Below are 23,632 nucleotides of genomic sequence, written 5' to 3'. Positions count from 1 at the left end.
CAGAGTAATAAACTAGCTCATGAATGCTATTTTTACGCTCTCGTGAGGTCTAATGAAAGAGAAGGGCTTTCTAAGATTAGTTCACTGTGAGTTTTACGCAGATAGTCTGATGTTACTGTAATGAATGGTGACATTTGTTTATTGCTGCTTGTTACAGGTTTCTATATAGGGAGGAACATATCAGGTTATGTTAGAGTTTATTGCAAGAGAAAACTTTAACCCTCTGGGGTCGAAGATGTTTTTGGGGTCCTTAGGATGTTTTGACATGCACTGCCCCTGACATTTGTGCTTTTTTCAGTTGCTTATAAACACATTAATGACACAGGTGAAATTACACTCTATTTAGCACAAACAGGGCTACCATAATATGTGAGCAACATGTATGTACATGTTTGTATTTTTGAGAGAATATTGTTTATGCGTGGTTATTGAAAAAACTAAAAATTAAAGTTTCGGAAATAAGGCCACAAAACACATACGAAATATGTGTCCACAAGACTTTGCAAGACTAATGGATGTTGTCACCTAGAGTTTTTGCTTCAAAATGATCTGAAAATCATCATCATGCCTAATTATTCACATAAAACAATAGATTGTTTTAAATTGTGAAAAACATTTTTTTGTTTGGAAAAGCAATATGCATGGGGTGTGAACGGCCCAACCCCTTGTCATGAATAATTAGGTGCTTCACAACTGAGAAGACACAGACCCGCATAATGAGCCTTTCATTTAGGTGTATAACACAAACAAGAATGCAAGGACTATGTACAAACACACACACACACACACACACAACAGACACATTCTTATTAAGAAACTAAACTATACTGCTCTTCCTTCACAGATGGTGTTCTTCATACAAGATAGTGATGATGTCTATGGTCAATTTGGCTTTCATCCTAGAAAGAATCAAAGTATTCAGAGTCAGCCAGAGGGACGCTTCCTGTCACTTAGCTTCCTCCGAGAAGGGGGGACCATGGGAGTGGTACGACTTACCCTAACTGCCCTCTACATACCTGCCAGACCACTGGACCCCTCACGACCCAGGGATGGGGTGCTGAATGGTACCAGTGTCAACAGTGTGCTGTTCAGTTCTGGTCAGTCACAAGCTGAACTCATCTTACCCATTCGAATTGATGCCTTTCTGCAGAATGGGGCTCATTTCCTCATACAGGTAGGACATGTTATTCAAAGACCTTCTGAAAATGTCAAGAAACGCGTATATTGATAAAAAAGAAGCTGTTAAAAGAAGCTGTATGAAATACATGACTTTAATTATGAATATTTATTTATTTTAAATTAAGTAGGTTGAAGTTTCTCTGTGAAGCTTCTTCTAAGAGTTTCTAATTCATTTAACCCTAACCCTTTTAGTACCTAAAAGCATCGACAGTCTGTGGCTCATTGTTTAGCAATGTTGTGATTATGTGTTTAAAAAAAAAAAAGAAAAAGAAAAAAGATGTTCATTTGAACTTTATATTCATCCTGAAAAAAATTTAGCATGGTTTAAACCACAGGGTTATATTGCTTTTACATTATCAAATAAAAGCAGCATTGTTGAGCATAAGAGACTTCTTCAAAAAACCTTTAAAAAATCCTACAGACACAAAACTTAGGCCTCTGGTCTGGTTGCCATGGGATTTGTCTTGTCTTGTTGATTTAGCAATGCAGAGAAGCAATTCAAGAGCCATTGAAAGATGCTATGACAGCACAAATACTATGATGGCATCTCCGAAAAGGATGACCAAGCATTTGAATTGCTTGTTTGAGAGGCATGATTTTCAAGATAATTAAACATTTCCAATTGACATTTTTTGGAAAGTTAATTTCCTTTTTACTGATAATGTTTTCACTGATTTGTTGCAAACTGCTGTATGAGGTACATTTTTTGTCTCTCCTTAGTTGGACAGTGTGCAGTTGGAGAACATCACCCCACTGATCCCATCTGTGAGTCCTCGTTTTGGAGGAGCTTTAAACATATCCCTGATCATCACACCTGATATTGCTAATGGAGAGATTGGCTTCACCAGTAATCAGACAGTGGTGGCGCTGGAACCAGAAGATTCAAACAGCAGCTTGGTATACAAGACTCTCATGGACATATTATTTATTTATTTATTTATTTATTTTACATTTTTCAAAATCCATTTTAATGCAGATTTAAAATCCCAGATTTTTGATGTGGTCTCAGACGTTTGGACCCTACTGTATAATTGGATAGAGAAAAAAAAGAAAAAAAAATGATTCTCTCTTCCTTTAGATAACTCTTCAGCTGAGGCGAGATGGGACTGACGGTCAGGCAGTGGTCTTCTGGAGGCTGCGGCCCACTGGCGAGAACAAAGAAGATGTCACTGATGGTGACATTTCACCGTTCACTGGATCAGTCAAGTTCCTCTCAGGACAAAGTGAAGCAACAATTAACATCACTGTGATGGCTGACAACATCCCAGAGATCAATGAGACTGTCATTCTTACATTGGACAGGTCTGTTTAACTTGTTATAATAATTTTTAGACATTTTAAGGCATAAGAGTCCATTGGATCCATTATAGGCTACACACGTACAGTGTGCAGTTTTGATTTAATCAAAGTGTTTGTTTATCTTGTAATCATTGTGCCGGGAATTTCTTTGTCCTCCCTCACTTTTCCTTCGTAGGGTAGAAACTGCTCGCTTTGTAGTGTACTTTGGGTAAGTGCGTACTAGAGAGACTGCCTTTTTGTGTGGTGTGAATCAACTCTTTATGTGAAAAAGTATCCACTCTGAACTTTCAGGGGCTTTGTCTTAATGTTTCGATGGGGGATGTCTCTTTTATTTGGGTGTGTGAAATGAATTGCAAGAGTGTGTTTGTATATGTTTGGGGTTACTGAACTTGGATGCAATCAAATGCTGCTTGTACTCATTGAACACCTCATTTACCAAAATCCTTTATTCTATCCTGTAAAAACATCAGTGTTTGTATGCATGCAGCACATCCTCTGAATGTGTTTGTTTGGAACACTTCTCCTGCAAGCTCTTTGTCAGCCATTTTACTAATTATCTGGAGCCTTCAGTGCACAGGCCAAGCTCAGTTTATGCACAAGACCCCCGCTGAGGAGGGAGGATAGTGGGTTGCTTTAAAACATGACTTGTCAAATCAGCTTAACCAAGAAGCCTTTGGTCAAGCATATTTAATACGCTTTCAAATTGAACAAACTCATACACACAAAATATAAATCTGGCAAATGGTTTGTTACAGTATGGTATATTATAATGGACAGAATGTTCTGTTTTAGGCAGTATGCACATATTTATAAGACATAAATATAGTACTGTATGTATAGTACATACAGTATTTTTCAGCTTTCTAATAATATTACATTACAGTGCCACTCATTAACACCATGTTGTTTTATAGGACAAATGTGGACAACCAGATTCTGAAACCAGGTTTCACCAGCCGAGAAATTGTCATTCTGGAGAACGATGACCCTGGAGGAATATTTGAGTTTTCACCAGTCTCTAAAGGACCTTGGTTGATCAATGTAAGGCATTGATTGATTGAGTGATTGATTCATTCATTTGATTCATTCACCCACTCACTCAACCTCCCATCCATTCACTCAAACACCCATCCTACCACCAAGCCACTCACTCACTCACTCACTCACTCATTCACTTTCCCCTCACTCATACACTCACTCACTCACTCATTCACTCTCCCCTCACTCACTCACTCACTCACTCGCTCAAGCATTTACTCATTCATTCACTCTCCCCTTCACTCACTCACTAACTCACTCACCCGCTCACTCACTTACTCAGTCAATCACCCATGCACTCACTCACTCACTCACTCACTCTCCCCGTTTACTCACTCAACCACCCATGCACTCAACCACCCATTCACTCACTAACTCATTCACTCCCCCTTCACTCACTCACTAACTCACTCACTCACTCTCTTACTCACTCAACCACCCATGCACTCACTCACTCATTCACTCTCCCCTTCTCTCACTCATTCACTCACTTACTCACTCAACCACCCATGCACTCACTCACTCATTCACTCTCCCCTTCACTCATTCACTAACTCACTCACCTGCTCACTCACTCACTCATTCACTCACTTACTCACTCAACCACCCATGCACTCATTCACTCATTCACTCTCCCCTACACTCATTCACTAACTCACTCACCCGCCCGCTCACTCACTCACTCATTCACTCACTTACTCACTCAACCACCCATGCACTCACTCACTCATTCACTCTCCCCTTCACTCACTCAACCACCCATGCACTCATTCAACCATCCATGCACTCTCTTACTCATTCACTCTCCCCTTCACTCACTTACTCACTCACTCTCCCCTCACTCGCTCACTCAACCACCCATGCATTTACTCATTCATTCACTCTCCCTTTCACTCACTCACTAACTCACTCACCCACTCACTCACTTACTCAGTCAATCACCCATGCACTCACTCACTCATTCACTCTCCCCATGCACTCACTCACTCATTCACTCTCCCCATTCACTCACTCAACCACCCATGCACTCAACCACCCATTCACTCACTAACTCATTCACTCCCCCTTCACTCACTCACTAACTCACTCACTCACTTGCTCACTCACTCTGTTACTCACTCAACCACCCATGCACTCACTCACTCACTCACTCATTCACTCTCCCCTTCTTTCACTCACTAACTCACTCAGTCACTCACTCACTCACTCAACCATCCATGCACTCTCTCACTCATTCACTCTCTCCTTCACTCACTCACTCACTCACTCACTCACTCACTCTGATTTGTTGGCTGTGCAGGAGGGGGAGACTGTTGAATTGAGGGTGAGCCGAGAGCAGGGCCAGCTACTCAACCAACTCATAAGATATACAGTGATTCCTTCTGGAAATGCTCAGTTTTATGGTGCCACGGGGATCCTAGAGTTCCAGCCAGGGGAGAGAGAAGTAATGGTGGCCCTAGTAGCAAAGCCTGATGGGATACCAGAGGTACGTCCTCGGGACTAATGATTAGTGGAGATTATAGGATTGTCATATACCCTATAATGAACAGACTTTGTGTCATGTACGATGATCTACAAGTTTCTTACATTTTCCTTAATGTTAACACTTCACATACAGTATGTTTTGAAATTACAATTATAAGTAAGCCTGACTTATAAAATTTTGTCTGATGTTTTGTCTTCAGCTAGATGAGACATTCTCAGTGGTTCTTAGTAGCCACAGCACGCCAGCTAGTCGCCTTGGTAACCGAAGGCAGGTCAACATTACCGTGCGTAAGAGTGATGACCCATTTGGGGTCATTGAGTTCATTCAATCTGGCCAAGACTTCACCATCAATGAGAGTAAAGCCATGGATGTTCAGTCAGGTACAGAGATTAAGCTACAGCTTTGGGTCACTTTACTTTTTTATCTTTTAGTTTCAGTTGTTTTTCAGTAAATACAATCGCATTATGATCTCTGATAGCATCCTATCCAATTGGGAGAAGCAGGGGTAGGTTTGGGAACGTGTCAGTCTTCTGGATTCTTGAGCCAACCCATTCAGGAGACATCAACCCAGTACAGGGTGAGATCCTCTTTGTTGAAGGGGAGTACTTGAAGAACCTGACCCTATTTTCTGTGCCAGATGAGGTAAGCTTTAGCAATTAGGGATACTTCTGTTTATTGAGGACACACATATGGATATTACAAAATTATCTTTCGTTTGATGCAGATCCCAGAGAAAATTGAAAATTTCACCATCACCCTTCTGAATACAACTGGTGGAGCAAGACTAGGAAAGAATCTCAGTGCAAGGTTAAGCATTCGTGAGAATGATGATCCAATATATTTCGCCGGTATGTTTGTAATATTACAATGAAAATGTTCATTTGAAGACAAAAAAGGTTACAAATGAGCCTCCTGCATATAATTCCTGCTGGTTTATGCTGGATTTTGAAACCGCATGCTAAAGTTTCAAATAAGTAAGAAAGTCACATTGTGTAAATTCATATTGTGGGAAATAAAGCAACTATTGCGAGAATTGTATATAGAGTATATTAACAAATTAATATTTTTTTTTAGCAAGAGTTACATTATAAAAGTATTTCACAATATTACTGCTTGTACTGAATTTTGATCAAATAAATTCATATTTGTTGGGCATAAGAAACATATTTCAAAAACAACATTAATGCAACAACAACATAAAAACAAAATTCTTACTGATTTTTCTTATGTAATAGACTCCTTTGCCAATCCAGGTCATTGATGTGGTAGGCTATGTTATATTTGCTCACTGTCAATATAAAACGTCATATTGTTTGTAATGTGTTTTCTAGAGCCTGTGGTTCAGAGAGTGCAAGAAGGGGGTGTGGCCAATTTCACCATTCTGCGAGCTGGACTGGCTAATTTTATCACCACAGTAAAGTACCGTTTTGAGTATGGTGACACATCACCAGGTGACTTCACTCCACAGCGTAACGACTCAATGCTGGTCTTTGATTTTGGAGAGTGGATGAAGAACATATCAGTTGCTGTGGTAGATGATGACCTACCAGAGACGGATGAACCATTCTACGTAGTTCTCTTCAATGCTACAGGTTTGCCTCATCCTCTGCATTAAGTTTTAATTAACCAGACATTCAGCGCATTTTATGTTGCAAACTTTTGGTCCCTTTCAACTTTCATTGAAGTTTGATTTGTGAATTGTGATGCATTAGTTTGGGTGCCAGTCTTACAAATCTCCATGTTTTATGTGCATTGTCTATATCACCTAATTAGCTTCGTTAAATTCCCACTCTGAGAGACAAATCCTGCTCTCCAACTCTTCAACTGTTCTGCAGAGCCAATAAATCCAGCCCATTAAACATTTGTTTTGATTCACACAAAGCTCTGTTGATTGGTCTTGACTCTCAAAAGCCCTCTCTAATCCTTTCATTGTGGAACACACACACATTCAGGAAAAGTGTTGGGTGACTGTAGAAAGTTAATTACTGAACTGTCCTTCTGCACATCACAAAACAAACCCACCCAGAGCTTTCTGAGGGACTGCGTTCAGATGCATGCTCGGCGTTAGCATGATGTGATGCTGAGATATGAGATTAATATGACTGATGTGGTTAGCTTGTACCAAGAACAACAGTGTCTGGTGTAGAATGATACAGTATTTAGCGTGACAGTTACGCAAAGTGAATGTTGAGCTAATGCGTTGCCACAAATTTTAAAGCATAAGCATTTGTTAATGAGAAATTTAAAATAAGGCAAAATGTCTCTATTCTTCATTATAAATCTGTCTTGATTCATGCTTGATCAAGCTTTAATAATGATCATTATTTGAATTCTTTGTTGTGAAAATCGTAAACATTTTATTTGTAATATGTCAATGCTATTCTGTAAGTGTAATGGAATATAGATACAGGGATTGAAATTAACACCCGCCAATCGGTGGGTGAAAATCATCTCTGGCAATTACTGAAAATCAATTACTTACTGGCCAATTTGGTGTGTTACTATTTATGTTTACTCACTTTGGTGGGGTCTGTGTGAACCCAATCTGTGCAGACATAGCGCAGATACTCAACTCGTAAGTCACCATGATCAGAATCTGTGCATATCTGGCTTACTTGAACATGCACGTCATGCATGGAAAAGGAAGGGAGGAGATGACAGGATTTTGTTTGAATTTGAAATGAATGAATTTGAAACGAATGTATATACAGTATATTCGTTTAAAATTCATTCGTTTCAAATATATATTTATCTATCTAGAGATAGAGAGAGCAAGACATAGACAAACATGGACAGAGAGAGAGAGAGCAGAGTAGACACTGTGATCTACAGCACATATAGGATGAGGAACACTTTATGTTCTTCTGTTTAAAATATACCAATATAAGAGAAACTTTTCTGCCCAGATTTGAAACCCTGATTCTATCATTCTTTGAACTGAGTGACACTGAAAAAATGGCCTTCTTACTCAGAGAAAATGAAAGTACAGCTGCACTTGCGCCTAATATGTGTTAGCTATTCACAATGCCAGAGACAGCTAATCCTCTAGAGTGAACCAACTTATTTATTTATTAAGATTTAGTTGCAATGCTACATATGACATGATTTATACTTATATATTTTACTTGTTTGTTTTATTATTTATATATAATATGTTGATGCTTTGGCAACATTGTGTTACACAGTCATGCTAATAAAGCACATTTGAAATTTAAATTTAAATTTAAATTGGGTGAGTGAGTGAGGGTGGGAGGGAGTGTGTGAGTGAATACTGTACATGGGTGAGTGAGTGCATGGGTGGTTGATGCAGATGGATTTAATGACCTACCCTGCTATTGTGTGAGTATTATGGTATTATGAGAATAATTCTGTACTTGTATCCTATAATTGTGTTTGTGAATTGATTTTTTCAGGTGATGCCGTGGTATATGGTCAAGACACTGCAACAGTGGTGATCGAGGCCAATGATGATGCCAATGGAATATTCTCTCTGGATTCCACTCAAAAACCAGTGGAGGAGGGAAGAACCAATAACTTTTAGTGAGTTGCCAATCTCTAATATACAGTTGAACCAGATGTTAATTTTACAGCACTGACTGATTTTGGCTTTTAGTATTTGAAATGAAGCAACCATGGTCTTCTGTCTATGAAGTTCTGTTTCCATTTGTGTGTCCAGTGTTCTTCGAGACAAAGGACACTTTGGCAATGTCACAATATACTGGCAGCTGTTTGCCAATGACACCCCCCTTGAACCTCACCAGGAATTTCTGAACACATCTGGTTCTATAATATTTGGCACAGGGGAGAAGACAAAACCTATTGTTCTTCAAGCCATCTCCGACAAGCTCCCAGAGTTCAATGAGTTTTATGAGCTCAGACTTATGAACGTCTCAGGTAAAGTCAATGTCAGTGGTCAATGATTTAAATAATTATTCTTAAAGACCCCAATGAAAGAAATCTACAGTATATGCTAGTCTGCAGTCTTTCTTTTTTGGAAAAATGGACCAAAATATTGATGACATCCTACACTACGCATATTTCTGTCCAATCACATGCTCTCTAGATTGAGATTGATGCTACCTGAAACCAATAATTGGTTAACATTACTACCTAACTAACTATCTAATGTAAGTAAAATCTATTAATTATTTTAAAAAGTTGGCATAATCCCTTTGAAAAGTCTTACACCATGCACTTGCTTCATGAGGTCTTTAAGTTTTAATATTAATATGTGCTAATCTATTACACAGTTGCATCCGTGCTGGAAATCATATACTAGCATGGATTCCATGTTGGTCCAGGCTGGTTTATGCTAATATAGTGCTGGTCTTGTTGGTGGACCAGCATAGTCATGCTATTCTAAAGGAAAAGGAGCTGGTGTAGCCTAGCTGGTGTGACTACAAAACCAGCAACCAGCATCCCATTATGGTTACAACCAGAGGTCGCATTAACCGAAGATTTTCCATCATTGACAGAATTTTTTCTACCAGTGATGGAAAAATCTGGAAACCGTCCATCATTTATGGCTTATTATCATTAAAATATGAAAATCGAAGGGGTTAGTTCACCCAAAAATGAAAATTCTGTCAGCATTTACTCACCCTCATGTTGTTCCAAACCTCTATGTCTTTATTTGTTCTGCTATACACAAAGGAAGATATTTGGAAGAATGTTTTAATAAAACAGATCTCAATCCCCATTGACTTCCATAGTAGGAAAAAATCCATACTATGGTAGTCAATGGGGAATGAGATCTGTGTAATTAAAACATTTTTCCAAATATCTTCCTTTGTGTTCAGCAGAACAAACAAACACATAGAGGTTTGGAATGACATGAGGGTGAGTAAATACTGACAGAATTTTTGGATGAACTAACCCTTTAAATGGTGGGTAATAATAGATACCCTATCTGTCAAAATGCCTAATGTGATCTCTGGTTCCAGCTTGCAAAATATACCTAATGCTGGTGACCAACATGAAAAAATGTTGTCTGTAGGTGGCTATCCTGGTGAAGGCGGAAAACTGGCAAATAAAGACCTCAATGCATCCGTTCTCATTCCCTTCAATGACGACCCATTTGGAGTTTTCGCTATTGCCCCTGAGAGTCTGGAGCGTGAGGTAGCAGAAGACATCTTATCAGTCAATGACATGTTGGATGTCACATCCTTCACCATACTTCGACAGCAAGGCACCTTCGGAGATGTGCGTGTGGCCTGGGAAATCCTGTCAGGAGCTTTCCCACATGGTCTGCCGCCCATGGAAGACCTGATATTGATGGCCTCATTTCCACAGGCTGTTGAGCTCCGACCACATGCCAGGAGACGCCATGCAGGCACCGATGCATTCTTCTTCTCCGGACTTCCAGGAGCGTATGGGTCCATCAGTCCAGAAACCCATCTGCAGGTTCCACAGGACCTGGCTAACTTCACTCTGTCAGTCTGGCTGATGCCCAAGCCCAATACAGATGGGTTTATCATTTCTAAAGGCAACGGGAATGGAACTATCTATTATGGAGTTCAGGTTCAGACCAATGAGTCCCACGTTACTGTTATGCTTCATTACACAACCAGAGGATCTAACAGCACACAGGTGGCCCGAGCTACTGCCACTAAATTTGTAGAGGATAATACATGGGTTCATGTCATCATTGCTGTGGAAGATGGAATCATTGAGTTTTATCTGGATGGGAACCCAATCCCTGGGGGAATTAAGAGTCTAAAAGGAGAAGCCATTATAAATGGTGAGTACAATTTGTATTTTTTTTATTGCAGATTGTTGTCATTTGTCCTTCGTAATTTTCAAAATATATTTTAAAGATTTGCACTAAAGAAGGAACCTAAGCCATATTTAGGGACCACATTTTACTTTTATTTTTGTTTTTTATTTATTTTATAAATTGTGTAAATATATAAACACACCGACATTAGTATAATTGTATTGATTTAATAACATATTAACAATTCTAACAAATTAATAAATAACTAGATAATATACCGTGTTTGGTTATTCTACCCTTTATTTCATGGCTTCATTAAAAACATTTTCATAATTTCACATAATTTTGATCAAAGGCTTACTTAGAATCATAGAGAAAGTTTGGGATGCTGAAATAAAATCAGTGGGAACAACTGCATTACAAATAAGGAAACCACCTCTGACATATTTACTTAATTTGCTTAAGTTCTCCTTAAAGAGAAATTCCTAATGCTTGTGTTGGTCAAGCAATACGATGTGGTTCCTCATCCATTCTTCTGGCCCATATCTGGTAAGAGCCTGTTGTGAGAACCCTGTGCTATTGTCTAGTGTTTCACAGGAAGACACGCTTGAATGAACGCTGGGCCACTTCTGGACATTGTTAACAGCACATAAAGGCAGTCGGCATACTCTCTCTCTAACTGAAAACAAAAGAGCCCCCACTAAGACTTTCTTGACGTCTCTTATGCCATTGTCAGTCAAGTGAATGTACACATAAACGGCAAGGATATCTGAGATCGTCTCGGATTGTTAGCTTAACCGGTGATTACGGCCTTTGTTTAATGTTCTTGTTTGGGGTCCATGAAGCGTATTTCCTCAATTTGTACAGTTGTGTGCCTTTGAATGTCTCTCTGGTGGTCAGGAGGTTACTGCTTGAAGCTGGTGTAACCAATGAGGATGAACTCTACCCTTTTTATGCCAATTTCACTGCTGTCACTTCATAGAAAGTTTTCCTCCTCTCCAGCTGCTTATATAATGGGTTATCCCTGCCCAATAAGAAGGCTATGTCAATGGTGATTGGAAGGGACACAAAAATGTTGTATTTCTACAAAGAAATTTCACTGATGGTTTTCACACAAAGTTTTATTGCTGGATCAAAGACTGTGCTTGCTTGAATAGACTGCTGTTTCTTATATGTAGTTCTGCTTTAAGTCTGCAGCATAGATTATGTGAATTTATGATGCAACATGATTTTCATTGGTGAAATACGAGAAGAAAAAGTCCCATAGACTTACATTAAAAGCAACCAAACCATGCCAAACACTCTTGCATATAAACACCCATGGTCACACCTACCAACCACCACTCAGAACACCTATGGTCAGAGAGCAGCACAAACTGAGGACTATAATAATAATAAAATAATCTTATTTTATTTATTTATTATTTTATACTTTGGTATTAGGTGTGTTCTTTCTTTCTAGGTCTTCTAGTTTTTCTAAACTTGAATTTAAAAAATAAAAATAAAAATAAGAAAAAGGTTGTTACACTTACATTAAAGTAGAAACCTGAGCCATATTTAGGGACCAAGCTTTTTTGACTTTGTCTTGTAAGCAGCTACCTAGAAAAGCACTCAGAACACCTTAGCTTACTACATATTATAGGGATAGGTTACTGTAATTAATTTTTGATATGTTTTAGCTTACCTCAAGGGCATCCAAGATGTAGTGTCTGTTTCCACAGTATTTTCAATTTTGATATTTTTAGGTCAAACCGTTCTTTTCTGTCAGTCATATCATGGATGTTTATGGGGTCCAGATTAAACATGATTTAATGATTCGTAAGTACACAATGATGGCATAAGACGCAAAACGAGCGGTTTTGTGGATCCAAGCGAATCGTTTTTACCTCCATTATATGACAGACAGACAAGAACGGTTTGACCTAAAAATATCAAAATTGAAACTATTGCGGAAACAAAGACTCCTACATTTTGGATGCCCTTTAGGTAAGCTAAAACATATCAAAAATTAATTTCAAAGTGAACTATCCCTTTAACGACCTGCCATTTAGCATGACAAGCACCTCACGTTGTCTTCCGAAATCCACACACATGGAGCAACCTGGGGTAAAATTCAAGCACAAGATCTTCTGGGGTTTAAACATACCATTGTGGTTGCAAGCCCAGATCTTTACCCACAAAGCGTCACCACCCATCCTAAATCCTTACATTTAACTTCCTCCGTACAGATGCTGCACCTATTAGGATCGGTTCCAACCCAGATGGTGAACAGCGCTTCACTGGTCTACTACAAGACCTCCGGCTGTACTCCAGCTGGCTCAACCGCTCTGAGATTCACGAGCTACACAACCAACCAGCCAAGACCGACCTCCACAACGTGTCAGGGTACCTGACGTACAGACAGGAGGAGAAACTGAAGTCGTTTTTAGTCCAAGTACGGGACGATCAAGAAGAGGAGGGTGAGGAGGTTTTCCACCTACAGCTGGTTGCTGTTCAAGGTGGAGCCCGTCTGCCAATGCCCAGACCTAGCGCCATTCTCAGAGTCATGAAGAGTGATAACGCCAATGGACTTTTCGGCTTTACCGGTTCCTGCATACCAGATGTAGGTGCAAAAAAAAAAAAAAAAGTCACATACCATTATCCAAATAATTTATGGTCGCAATGTAATACAACACAATACAATTCAATTTACATCACCACAAGTGTAGTATTTGGAGTTTCTTTAGCGAATGAACAATACCAGCATAAAATAACTGGTACAACTGCACTGTCTACTCTCTCTCTCTCTCTCTCTCTCTCTCTCTCTCTCTCTCTCTCTCTCTCTCTCTCTCTCTCTCTCTCTCTCTCTCTCTCTCTCTCTCTCTCTCTCTCTCTCTCTTGTATATTCTATCCCCTTACACTAACCTTTCTCCTAAACCTGCCCATCACACAAAACATTCTGCATTTAAAAAAAAAAATACAAAAACTTGAATTACTTTGTTATACCAGATTTACAAACGAGGACGTCCCTTTGTCAGGTTTCGGTCACTTCTGGGTACAAATTTGCCCCCAAAATATAGTAGGTACTCACAAACACACACACGCACAAAAATGACGTTCAATGAGAAATCTGTAATGTGGCTTAACAGACAGCTTTCTGACCAGGACGATTAAGGTCTAATGACTGTATTATTTGATTAAGTACCCAAGTTGCTTCTTTGTCAGTGTTTGGTTTACCTCCCCTCCGAAAGCATGCAACATGACCCCTAGTTGTGAGACTATGTCTTCATGTATATTTAATTTATCTTCACGCCTGGATGGATGGCGCGTGCATTCTTCTCTTCAAGGAGATTGGATGCATGGCATCTCCAATGTTCGATTAATAAGACAGATGGTCAGTGAATTCCTTCAGAGAAAGACCTGTCAACTGACAGAAGAGACATAGCATGTGCTTTCTCTTATGCGCTCAACAAATAGAAACATGACCAAGCAGAAAAAGGAATCTTTAGCAAATGTAAATTTGTGTACAGTGTTGAATGATCATGTTACTTAAAGTTGCACAGAATTCACATTTTATCCTGTCAAAATTGCATCTATTTCTCAGTCCGAGTTTATAAGATTTCAACCTAAGAAAATCAAATTCTTTTCTGAATGGTTAAAGTAATTCTGTTAAAAGGTCCTGGAGTTCATTTTGTTCTGCTACACTTGGCTTACGATGACCTTTATCCTTTCTTTATCAGATATCTGAGGAGGGCTCAATGATCTCCTGTGTAGTGGAGCGCACACGTGGTTCTCTGGACCACGTCTATGTAAGCTACACCGTCACTCAGGTTGATTCTCCCGCAGACTCGTCAAATACCTCCGACTTTGCCAATGTTTCCGGCTCCATCCTCTTCCTGCCGGGCCAGCGCTCTGAGGTAACAGGATTGACCTGTTAAGCAATTATTATTGATGACCATTGGATGGATCACTAATTAGCATTGTAATAGTATTATACATTTGCAATACATGGGCTGCACCTGTTCAAATGACAATTGTGTATGCAATAAATTAAAATACAAAAATACAATAACCACCAGTAACCATGTATTCAAAATTGTATATCAAAATTGGAAAATGAAAGCAACATAGTTTTTTTTGTTAATCAATGCAGTTTATTTTTCATTAGGAAATTATTTTGCACCTGCAGCGCTCCAGCTTTCTGCAGATCTGAGAATAGATGTTGAAAAAAATTGTTAATATGACTCCATCTAGTGGTCATTTTAGCTACTTTTGTTAAACTGATGGTGTAAATGCATGAACTAATAATAGCATTAAGTCTCACTCATAATTGTCTACATGTCTCGTGTCTCACAGGTTTTAAACCTGCTGGTTCTAAATGATGACCTGCCTGAGGTCGATGAGCACTTCCGGGTTAGGCTGGTGTCAGCTGAATCAGGAGATGGAAAACCAGGTTCAACTCCCACCAGTGGAGCCAGCATTGACCCAAGAAATTCCATCAATAACATTACTGTCAAAGCCAGCGATCATCCATATGGTACATTGATATATGAAGAGTTCAGATGCAAAAGCCTCTAAATGCCATTTGAAATTTTCTTCTTTAATGATGATTTTTATCAAACTTGTATATTTAAGTTCAGTAATTTCACTTAAATAACAATTAATAGGTAATTATCATTGCCATTTAAGTGAAATCACTGAACTTAAATATACAAGCTTGATAAAAATGATCATTTTAGAAGAAAATTTCAAATGGCACTTAGAGGCTTTTGCATCTGAACTCTTCATATATATATATCATTTCATTCAGAATTATTGGCACCCCTGGTAAATATGATCAAAAGCTAAAAGTAATAACCTAACTAATCTCTGCAATTATTCATCTGTGATCCTTGGAGAGTCTTTGGTCAATGAAACGTTCCTCCTCACCGTGCATTAAGGCAATATAGACACACGTCCTCTTCCTGGCAGATTTGTAACATTTTTAGTTGATTGGAGCTTCTTAATTATTGCCCTGATGGTCAAAACATTTTCTTTTTAGTGATGCTTAACAATCTTCTGCACATCAGAACTATAATCTTTGGTTTTATTCATTGTGATGAGGGAATTTGGCCTTTGTGTTTCCTCATATTTAAACTCATGAAACAAGAAGTCATAGCTAGACAATTTCATGTTTCTGCCAAAAAAGGTACATATTAATGGGAATATACTTCAGAGATATTTTAAGCATACTCAGTATTAGGGGTACCAATAATTGTGGCCAACATGTTTTGGAGAAAAAACATTTATTTCATATTGTGATTTTCATCCCACTTTCAATTATTTTACTTCAATGAAAGGTTAGATTTTTGCCCCTTTTTTTTTTTGAATGAAAGATTAAAAAGATAATGCAGATGTATTTTTTACAGCCATTTTTGATCATATTTACCAGGGTGTGTATATATATATATATATATATATATATATATATATATATATATATAGCTTAATTCTTTAGTTTATATATATTATAAATGACAGCTTATGAATATAATTTCAGGCCTGCTTCAGTTTCAAACTACCCCAGTGCCCGTGGGCATGATCAGACCCTCACTGGAGGAGGCGCATGTGACTGTTCAAGAGGAGGCTGGTGTGGTCAGTCTGCTGGTGGCCAGAGCACAAGGACTGCTGGGAAGGGTGATGGTGGGCTATCGTACGTCTCCATTCACAGCTGCTGGTTCAGAGGACTATGAGGTATCAACATCTGTTTTTTATGTTTATACTTTTCTTTAGAAAGAATGCAAGTGACAGTAAAGACATTAGTAATGAAAAACAAAATCAGTTTCAAAGCAATGCTGCTCTTTTGAACTTTCTATTAGTCAGAGAATCTTAAACATGTAAATACATCAAGGTTTCCTCAAGATAAGTTTTCTTGAACATTGATTATAATAAGACATGATCCTCATGTCAAATGATCATGTGACACTTTAGACAGTTATTAAAATTGTTATTTTAAAAAGTAATACTATTTCACACTATTACTGTTTTACTGGATGTTTTGGGGAAATACATGCTGCCTTGGTGAGATTTAAAGACAATAAAGAATATTACCAACCCCAAACTTTTGAAAAATTGTGTGTACATTGTTAGTCTTTGCTCTCTTAAACAGTCCAACAATAAGAGAGTCGTTTTCCGTTACCAAGATTGACTACAGAAATTCCTTTGTATATGAAAATGGCACAATTCCTTTCCATCTTCTGACAGGACACGGAGGGATTTCTAGATTTCTTGCCTGGCGAGAGATTTAAGTACATCAATGTGACTATTATAGACAACTTGGTGCCAGAGTTGGACAAAGTCTTCAGAGTAGAGCTCTACAATCCAAATGGAGGAGGTAAGAACACTTGAAGAGTTCAGATGCAAAAGCCTCTAAATGCCATTTGAAATTTTCTTCTTTAATGATGATTTTTATCAAACTTGTATATTTAAGTTCAGTAATTTCACTTAAATAACAATTAATAGGTAATTATCATTGCCATTTAAGTGAAATCACTGAACTTAAATATACAAGCTTGATAAAAATGATCATTCTAGAAGAAAATTTCAAATGGCACTTAGAGGCTTTTGCATCTGAACTCTTCATTTGCTTTTCAGAGTGATTCTGTGTCTTCTCTTCTACCTTCATAATTTTTCTTCACTCTATCCACATGCATGTGTCCTGTGGGCTCCATTCATGCAGTTTTGGGGCATGATTATGGAACATTCTGTTTGATTTCAATATGTATGTGTGATACCTGTTATCTCTGGAATGAATCCTGTGTGCTCCTGTCTGGCTCCTGTGTGCTCTTTTAGTGGATCCATTTTTTGCAAGCGAAGGCAGTGGAAGTGGCGAGAGTGACACTGATCTCTTTCTTCCATCCTTTCTCTATCATTATGGTAAGATTCTGAAGTCTGCATGCATTTTCGTGTTGCGGTGTTTGCTCTATTATTTGTCGTAATACCAGACTGGATTCTGTGAGAAAATCAGAAATATCAGCTTGACAAGTGCCTCTCAAGTTCCCCTTCAGGTCGAGCGAAAGAGGTTTTATTTGTTTTTATTATTTCCGAACGATTGAATAGCTGCTGCTTTGGCATTTCAGAGGCACTACATGCCCCATTATCTGGCCTTTGGGCCTTGGCAGAGCTTTTCAACAGAACTTCTTTTTAACCAATGCTAATTCACTGCTTACTGTGCTTTTTTGTTTTTCTTTCTTTTGTTGATTTATTGTGTAATTAATGTCACCCCTTACACAAGCTTTATTTTGTAAGTCCTAGATTAAAAGTTGTAAAGATTAAGAGCGCCCATAACGTTCAAATCTCTTAGGCTCTGGATTGTTGACCCTGATTTCTGCCAACCTGTTTACATAGTGCTAAGGCCTGTGAGCAATACCAGTAGAGACGTGGGAAAAGCAAATAGCCTTCATGATTGAGGAAGCCCAGTATATATTATGTTTTGAAAATGTCAAGGGTCACCTCTGTCTCGCATCTTGGTGCCCTTCTTTAGAAAGTGTCTAAAAGTAGTAGTACTGTATAATAGATCTCTTCTTTTATATCATGGTTATAATGATAATATTCTTTTTTGCTCTGAAGCTAACCTGGGTGCTGCTGCTCGTATCATCGTGACCATCGCTGCTTCGGATGAGGCTCATGGCATCTTCCAGTTTAGTGCTGACTCTCTGACTGTGAACGGCACAGAGCCGGAGGAGGGAAGGAGTACTGTAGAGCTGCAGGTCTGTTTTAGTTATTAAACGTGTCATCATCCATTGTCTCTCATCTAATACAATTATTCAAAAACGCACATATGCAATGCCGTTCAAAAGTTGGGGATTTGTAAGCTATTTTAATGTTTTTTTAAAAGAAGTCTCTTCTTCTTACCAAGGCTGCATTTGTTTGATACAAAACAGTAATATAGTGAAATATTTTTACAATTAAAAAACTTTTTACAATTTTAAAATGTAATTTATTCCTGTGACGGTAAAGCTGGATTTTCAGCATCATTAATTCAGTCTTCAGTGTCACATGATCCTTCAGAAATCATTGTAATGTGATTGTTAAAAAAGTTTTTTTAAGGATTATTTGATGAATAGAAGGTTCAAAATAACAGCATTTATTTGAAATATAGCTAATCTCTTGTAACAACATTATAAATGGCTTTGCTGTCACGTTTGATCAATTTAATGCATCCTTTCTGAATAAACAGATTTTCCTTTTTAAAACAAATAAATAAAAATTTGACTGACCCCAAAATGTTAATCGGTAGTGTGTATGTTACAAAATATTTATATTTCTGAAAAATGCTGTTACTTCCTATTCATCTAAGAATCTTGAAATGTACACAACTGTTTTCAACATAAATAATAATAATACATGTTTCTTGTGCAGCAAACCAGCATATTAGAATGATTTATGAAGAATCATTTAGCTTTGAAGACTGGAGTATGATACTAAAAAAACAGCTTTATTTTATAATATATTCAAATAGAAAACAGATAATTGAAATTGTAATAATATTTCACAATATTACTTTTTTTGTGTATTTTTAATCAAATTAATTGCTAATGTTCAAAAACAATAACATTAAAAACATTTTAAAAATCGTACAAAAATCTCAAACTTCTGAACGACAGTTTTTTAATACAATTATGCTTATTTTTAAAGTTATATCTATATAAAGAAATATTTCTAAAAAAATAATATCTCTAAGAAATATTTTAATTAATCCGTTTTCTGCAATAAACTAAACATCATGTGGTGTAATAAACATGCAGATATAGTAATAACAATAATAAATTTATATTAAAATTTAAAATAACTCAAAATAGGCTCAAAGCAGTTTATTCCTGTTTTGTCATCATTATTATCAATGTTTAAATGAGTTTTGCTGCTTGATTCTTTTTTGGAGACCATGATCATTATTTTCCAAGATTCAAGTTTTTTTACAGCATATTAGAACAGCATTAATTTGAAATATGAATCATTTTTAGGATCTTAAAAAAAAAAAAAATGTTCATGTTTAATAGTACATTTCCTTTTTTTCACAGGTGATTCGAACCTTTGGCGCTCTGTCCAGTGTGACCTTGTACTGGGAGGTAAATGCTAATTCAGAGGGAGAACTTGTTTATAGATCTGGCAATGTGACCTTTAATGTGGGCCAGACTATTGGAAGTATCTACCTACTGATTTCCCAAGATGACATTCCAGAACTCGACAAAAGCTTCAGAGTCCGTCTCACTAATGTTTCCCATGGTCGACTTGGGAAGGAAACTACTGCCATGCTGACTGTATTGGCCAGTGACGACCCCTATGGACTTTTTGTATTCTCTGACAGCAGCAGGCTAGTCCGTGTGGCAGAAGCAAATGCTGTCATCACCCTGTCCATACAGAGGAGAAAAGGGTTAATGGGAAGAGTGCGAGTGACATACCGAACATTGAGGGACACTGATGCAGCTCCATATAGCACACCAGGAGTGGGTCGTGCCAGTGCAGGGAATGACTTTGTGGCTGTTGTGGAATCTGTGATATTCTCAGCTAATCAAAATGAAGTAAATGTGACATTGAGTGTACTTGATGATGCGGAACCAGAGAGGGCGGAGTCTGTGTTTTTGGAGCTTGTCAATGTCACATTGGTTGAAGGGCTGCAACTCAGACCAGGTAAAAGTCACTTGGAAGATTTTTTTTTAAAATTATTGTATATGAAATGTACAAAGCAATACTACATAAAAAAATCAGGATGTGTACTAAGAAAAACTGTTTGGGTTTCCAGTTGCACTTTCCCCTCGACTTGGCCCACGGAACGGCACAGTTGCTCAGGTCATTATAGAGGCCAGCGATGATGCTTTTGGGGTGCTACAACTGTCTTCCTCAGCAGTGAGCGTGTCCGAGTACTACACCGGACCTATTATCAATGTTACACGTGTTGGAGGGATTTTTGCCGATGTGTCTGTCAAGTTCAGAGCAGTGCCAATGACCGCTAGAGTGGGTGAGTTTTAATGAAGGTGTATTTCAGCTAATATGAACCTTGACTTCTGGGGTGTCTCTCTGGGTTCAAATCCGAAAGTCAGAAACAAATATATATATATATATATATATATATATATATATATATATATATATAGTTTTCAACATTGAAATCCGAATCAGCCTATTAGAATGATTTGGGGATCATGAAGGATCATGTGACACTGAAGTCTGGAGTAATGGCTGCTGACAATTCATTTGAATAGATTATAATACCTTATTTAGTAGATTATATTTATTCACCTTAATATATTTAATTTACAATATTTAAACAAATAATAATAATAATAATAATTAATAATATTTCATAACATTACTTACTGTATTTATCAATTAAATGCAGAATTGCATGTTTCTTCAATTTAAAAATAATGGAATGTTTATGGAATTAATAAAATTAAAATTGTAATATTTATATTTTTTTTTATATATATATCATATGTTCCTGGTTGTTATATATAGGTGAGGACTACAGTGTGGCCTCTTCTGATGTGGTTTTGCTTGAGGGAGAGAGTAGCAAGCCTGTTCCCATAATCATCATCAACGATGTGGTGCCTGAGCTGGAAGAGACTTTCCGAATTGAGCTTCTCAACCAGACCACAGGGGGCGCTCTACTGGGGGACCTCACACAGGCCATAATTGCCATCCTTCCCTCAGATGATCCATTTGGATCTTTTGGTTAGTTTATTTATGAATAGCATGCTTGTCAAATGCAACGTATTAAATGTTCTACATATTGCTGATGTGGTGACGCATAACTGAAGAGATGTAATATCTTTTTGATTGTTAGTTTTTCAGGCTGCACCCATCACAGTTGAGGAGCCAGCAGTGAATGCATTTGAGGTCTCCCTACCCATAGTGAGGAACGCTGGGACTATGGGCAATGTCGTTGTCCAGTGGAGAGCCACAGTCAATGGGAGACCTGCCACTGGTGATCTCCGACCTTTGTCTGGTGAGGTCAGGTTTGATCCTGGAGAAACATTAAAGACATTGAAAGTGGAGGTTTTGGCTGATGATGTACCTGAAATTGAAGAAGTAAGTCTTTATATATATATATATATATATATATATATATTATAATCTTCATAAGGATGCATTAAATCTCTATATTACTTAAATGTATCTGTTTAATTTAGGTAATAAAGGTTCAACTTGTAAGTGCCAGTAATGGTGGGAACATTGGGCCTGAGAAAGAGGTCGATATCATTGTTCCTGCCAATGACAACCCTCACGGAACCGTGTACTTTGAGCAAGCAGTATACCGCGTCCACGAGCCACTGGAAGGGATCTCTATTGCTAACATTACAGTTCGAAGAAGGTAATGTGCCTTTGTTGCCATTAGTATTTTTAAACGAATTTAGTTTTGGATGGTACATAATGTTGTACGTTTTGACTGCAGTGGTGGTAATTTTGGCATGCTGGAGATCGTTTACAGCACCTCTGAGATTGATATCGTAAGCAATGCTCAAAGGGAAGGCCGAGATTTCCTGGTTTACTATGATTCTCCATTGGCTGGAGCGCCATCGAATGCCCTTCGCCGACCCATCAACATCACCACAGACACAAACGTCTTGAATTTCTGCGCAGCATTCTGCCTTAGAGAGCGAGCTTGCCAAGCTTTCAGCTTCACCAACACCCCCAGAGCGAGTTGCTTCTGGGTAACATCTGGGGCCAGACAATTGAGTTCTTCCCCACAAACCTTCACCTACATAAAAAACACCACAGCGGCCGCCTCGCTGTTTAGCTCACAGGCTGTTGCTGGGAGCGACTACATAACCATGACGGCTCAGACCACCACCATGCTGGATAGATCAGGAGTCACTAACCTCACTGTAACCATCTTGACCGACTCTTTGCCAGAGGTGGATGAGAGTTTCATGATTAAAATCCTAAAGGTTAGCCTGGTCAACATGACTGCAACTGCCAAAAACTTGCCAATGATTCAGCAGCCGGATGTAGCTTTGGTGACTATAGGGATGAATGGAGATGCGTTTGGCATATTTCTGCTCTACAGCATTAACCCCAATGTCACTCAAGATGGGTTGTATCTGGAAGTGAGGGAGGAACCCAGAACTACTGTGCTGCTAGTCATTGAGAGGAGAGGAGGCAGTATGGGACAGGTTACAGTGGAGTGGAAGTATGTTGGTGGCAGTGCCACACCTAACGCTGATTTTAATGGGACAGGGGAGACCCTCGTCTTTGCTGAGGGTAAGTCTTGTCTACATTGAGTTTGATGCATTGAATGTACTACAACACTAGCCATGCCAAGTCAAGAGAGTGACTTTAGCAGTATGTGCTTTTGACATTGGGCTTTTCACATTTGTATAACAATTTTTAACTTTGTTTCGTAGTGGTCGTACTTTACCGTGGTTTAATAATTTAGACTGCATATATACCTGTGGTAATGCGTGGTAGTGAATGGTGAAATCTGCATTTCTATGCTGCTAGTTAATACACTCAACAATTTGGGGAGAAACTTGAATGAATGAATGAATGAATGAATGAATGAATGAATGAATGAATGAATGGATCATTTAATTGATTAATAAATGAATGAATGAATGAAATAAAAGCCAAAAATTTTGAATGAATGAATGAATCATTTAATTGATTAATGAACAAATTAATGAATGAATAAATGAATTAATGAATGAATGAATGAATGAATCATTTAATTTATTAATGAATGAATGAATGAATGAAATAAAGCCAAAAATTTGAATGAATGAATGAATCATTTAATTGATTAATGAACAAATGAATGAATGAATGAATGAATGAATTAATGAAATAAACCCAAAAATATTATTCAAATAAATAATTAAATTAACATCAATCAAATCAATAAATATAAATCTAAATAAATAAATAAAAGTGTAAAAAGCATAACTGAAGTCCAT

General features: G+C 37.9%; 1 protein-coding gene across 1 annotated transcript in view; it reads left to right on the top strand.

The window, feature by feature from the left end:
* adgrv1 (adhesion G protein-coupled receptor V1) overlaps positions 1-23,632 on the top strand; it is a 147,363-nt gene that overhangs the window by 27,887 nt on the left and 95,844 nt on the right. Inside the window, exons 9-33 of the mRNA XM_039662332.2 lie at positions 845-1,174; positions 1,900-2,076; positions 2,258-2,481; positions 3,393-3,519; positions 4,817-5,002; positions 5,202-5,382; positions 5,481-5,644; positions 5,727-5,850; positions 6,334-6,594; positions 8,416-8,542; positions 8,679-8,896; positions 9,999-10,742; positions 12,947-13,320; positions 14,438-14,614; positions 15,054-15,234; positions 16,237-16,430; positions 16,941-17,070; positions 17,529-17,612; positions 18,306-18,445; positions 19,757-20,366; positions 20,479-20,694; positions 21,195-21,410; positions 21,523-21,767; positions 21,869-22,050; positions 22,132-22,940. Coding sequence (XP_039518266.2) covers positions 845-1,174; positions 1,900-2,076; positions 2,258-2,481; positions 3,393-3,519; positions 4,817-5,002; positions 5,202-5,382; positions 5,481-5,644; positions 5,727-5,850; positions 6,334-6,594; positions 8,416-8,542; positions 8,679-8,896; positions 9,999-10,742; positions 12,947-13,320; positions 14,438-14,614; positions 15,054-15,234; positions 16,237-16,430; positions 16,941-17,070; positions 17,529-17,612; positions 18,306-18,445; positions 19,757-20,366; positions 20,479-20,694; positions 21,195-21,410; positions 21,523-21,767; positions 21,869-22,050; positions 22,132-22,940 — 6,421 coding nt within the window. The remainder of the gene's footprint in view (positions 1-844; positions 1,175-1,899; positions 2,077-2,257; positions 2,482-3,392; positions 3,520-4,816; positions 5,003-5,201; positions 5,383-5,480; positions 5,645-5,726; positions 5,851-6,333; positions 6,595-8,415; positions 8,543-8,678; positions 8,897-9,998; positions 10,743-12,946; positions 13,321-14,437; positions 14,615-15,053; positions 15,235-16,236; positions 16,431-16,940; positions 17,071-17,528; positions 17,613-18,305; positions 18,446-19,756; positions 20,367-20,478; positions 20,695-21,194; positions 21,411-21,522; positions 21,768-21,868; positions 22,051-22,131; positions 22,941-23,632) is intronic.

Source organism: Pimephales promelas, chromosome 4, assembly GCF_988280905.1.
Source record: "Pimephales promelas chromosome 4, fPimPro1.hap1.1, whole genome shotgun sequence".
NCBI lineage: Eukaryota > Metazoa > Chordata > Actinopteri > Cypriniformes > Leuciscidae > Pimephales > Pimephales promelas.
The sequence above is the reverse complement of the archived record's forward strand: the minus strand, read 5'-3'. Positions and strand labels throughout refer to the sequence as shown.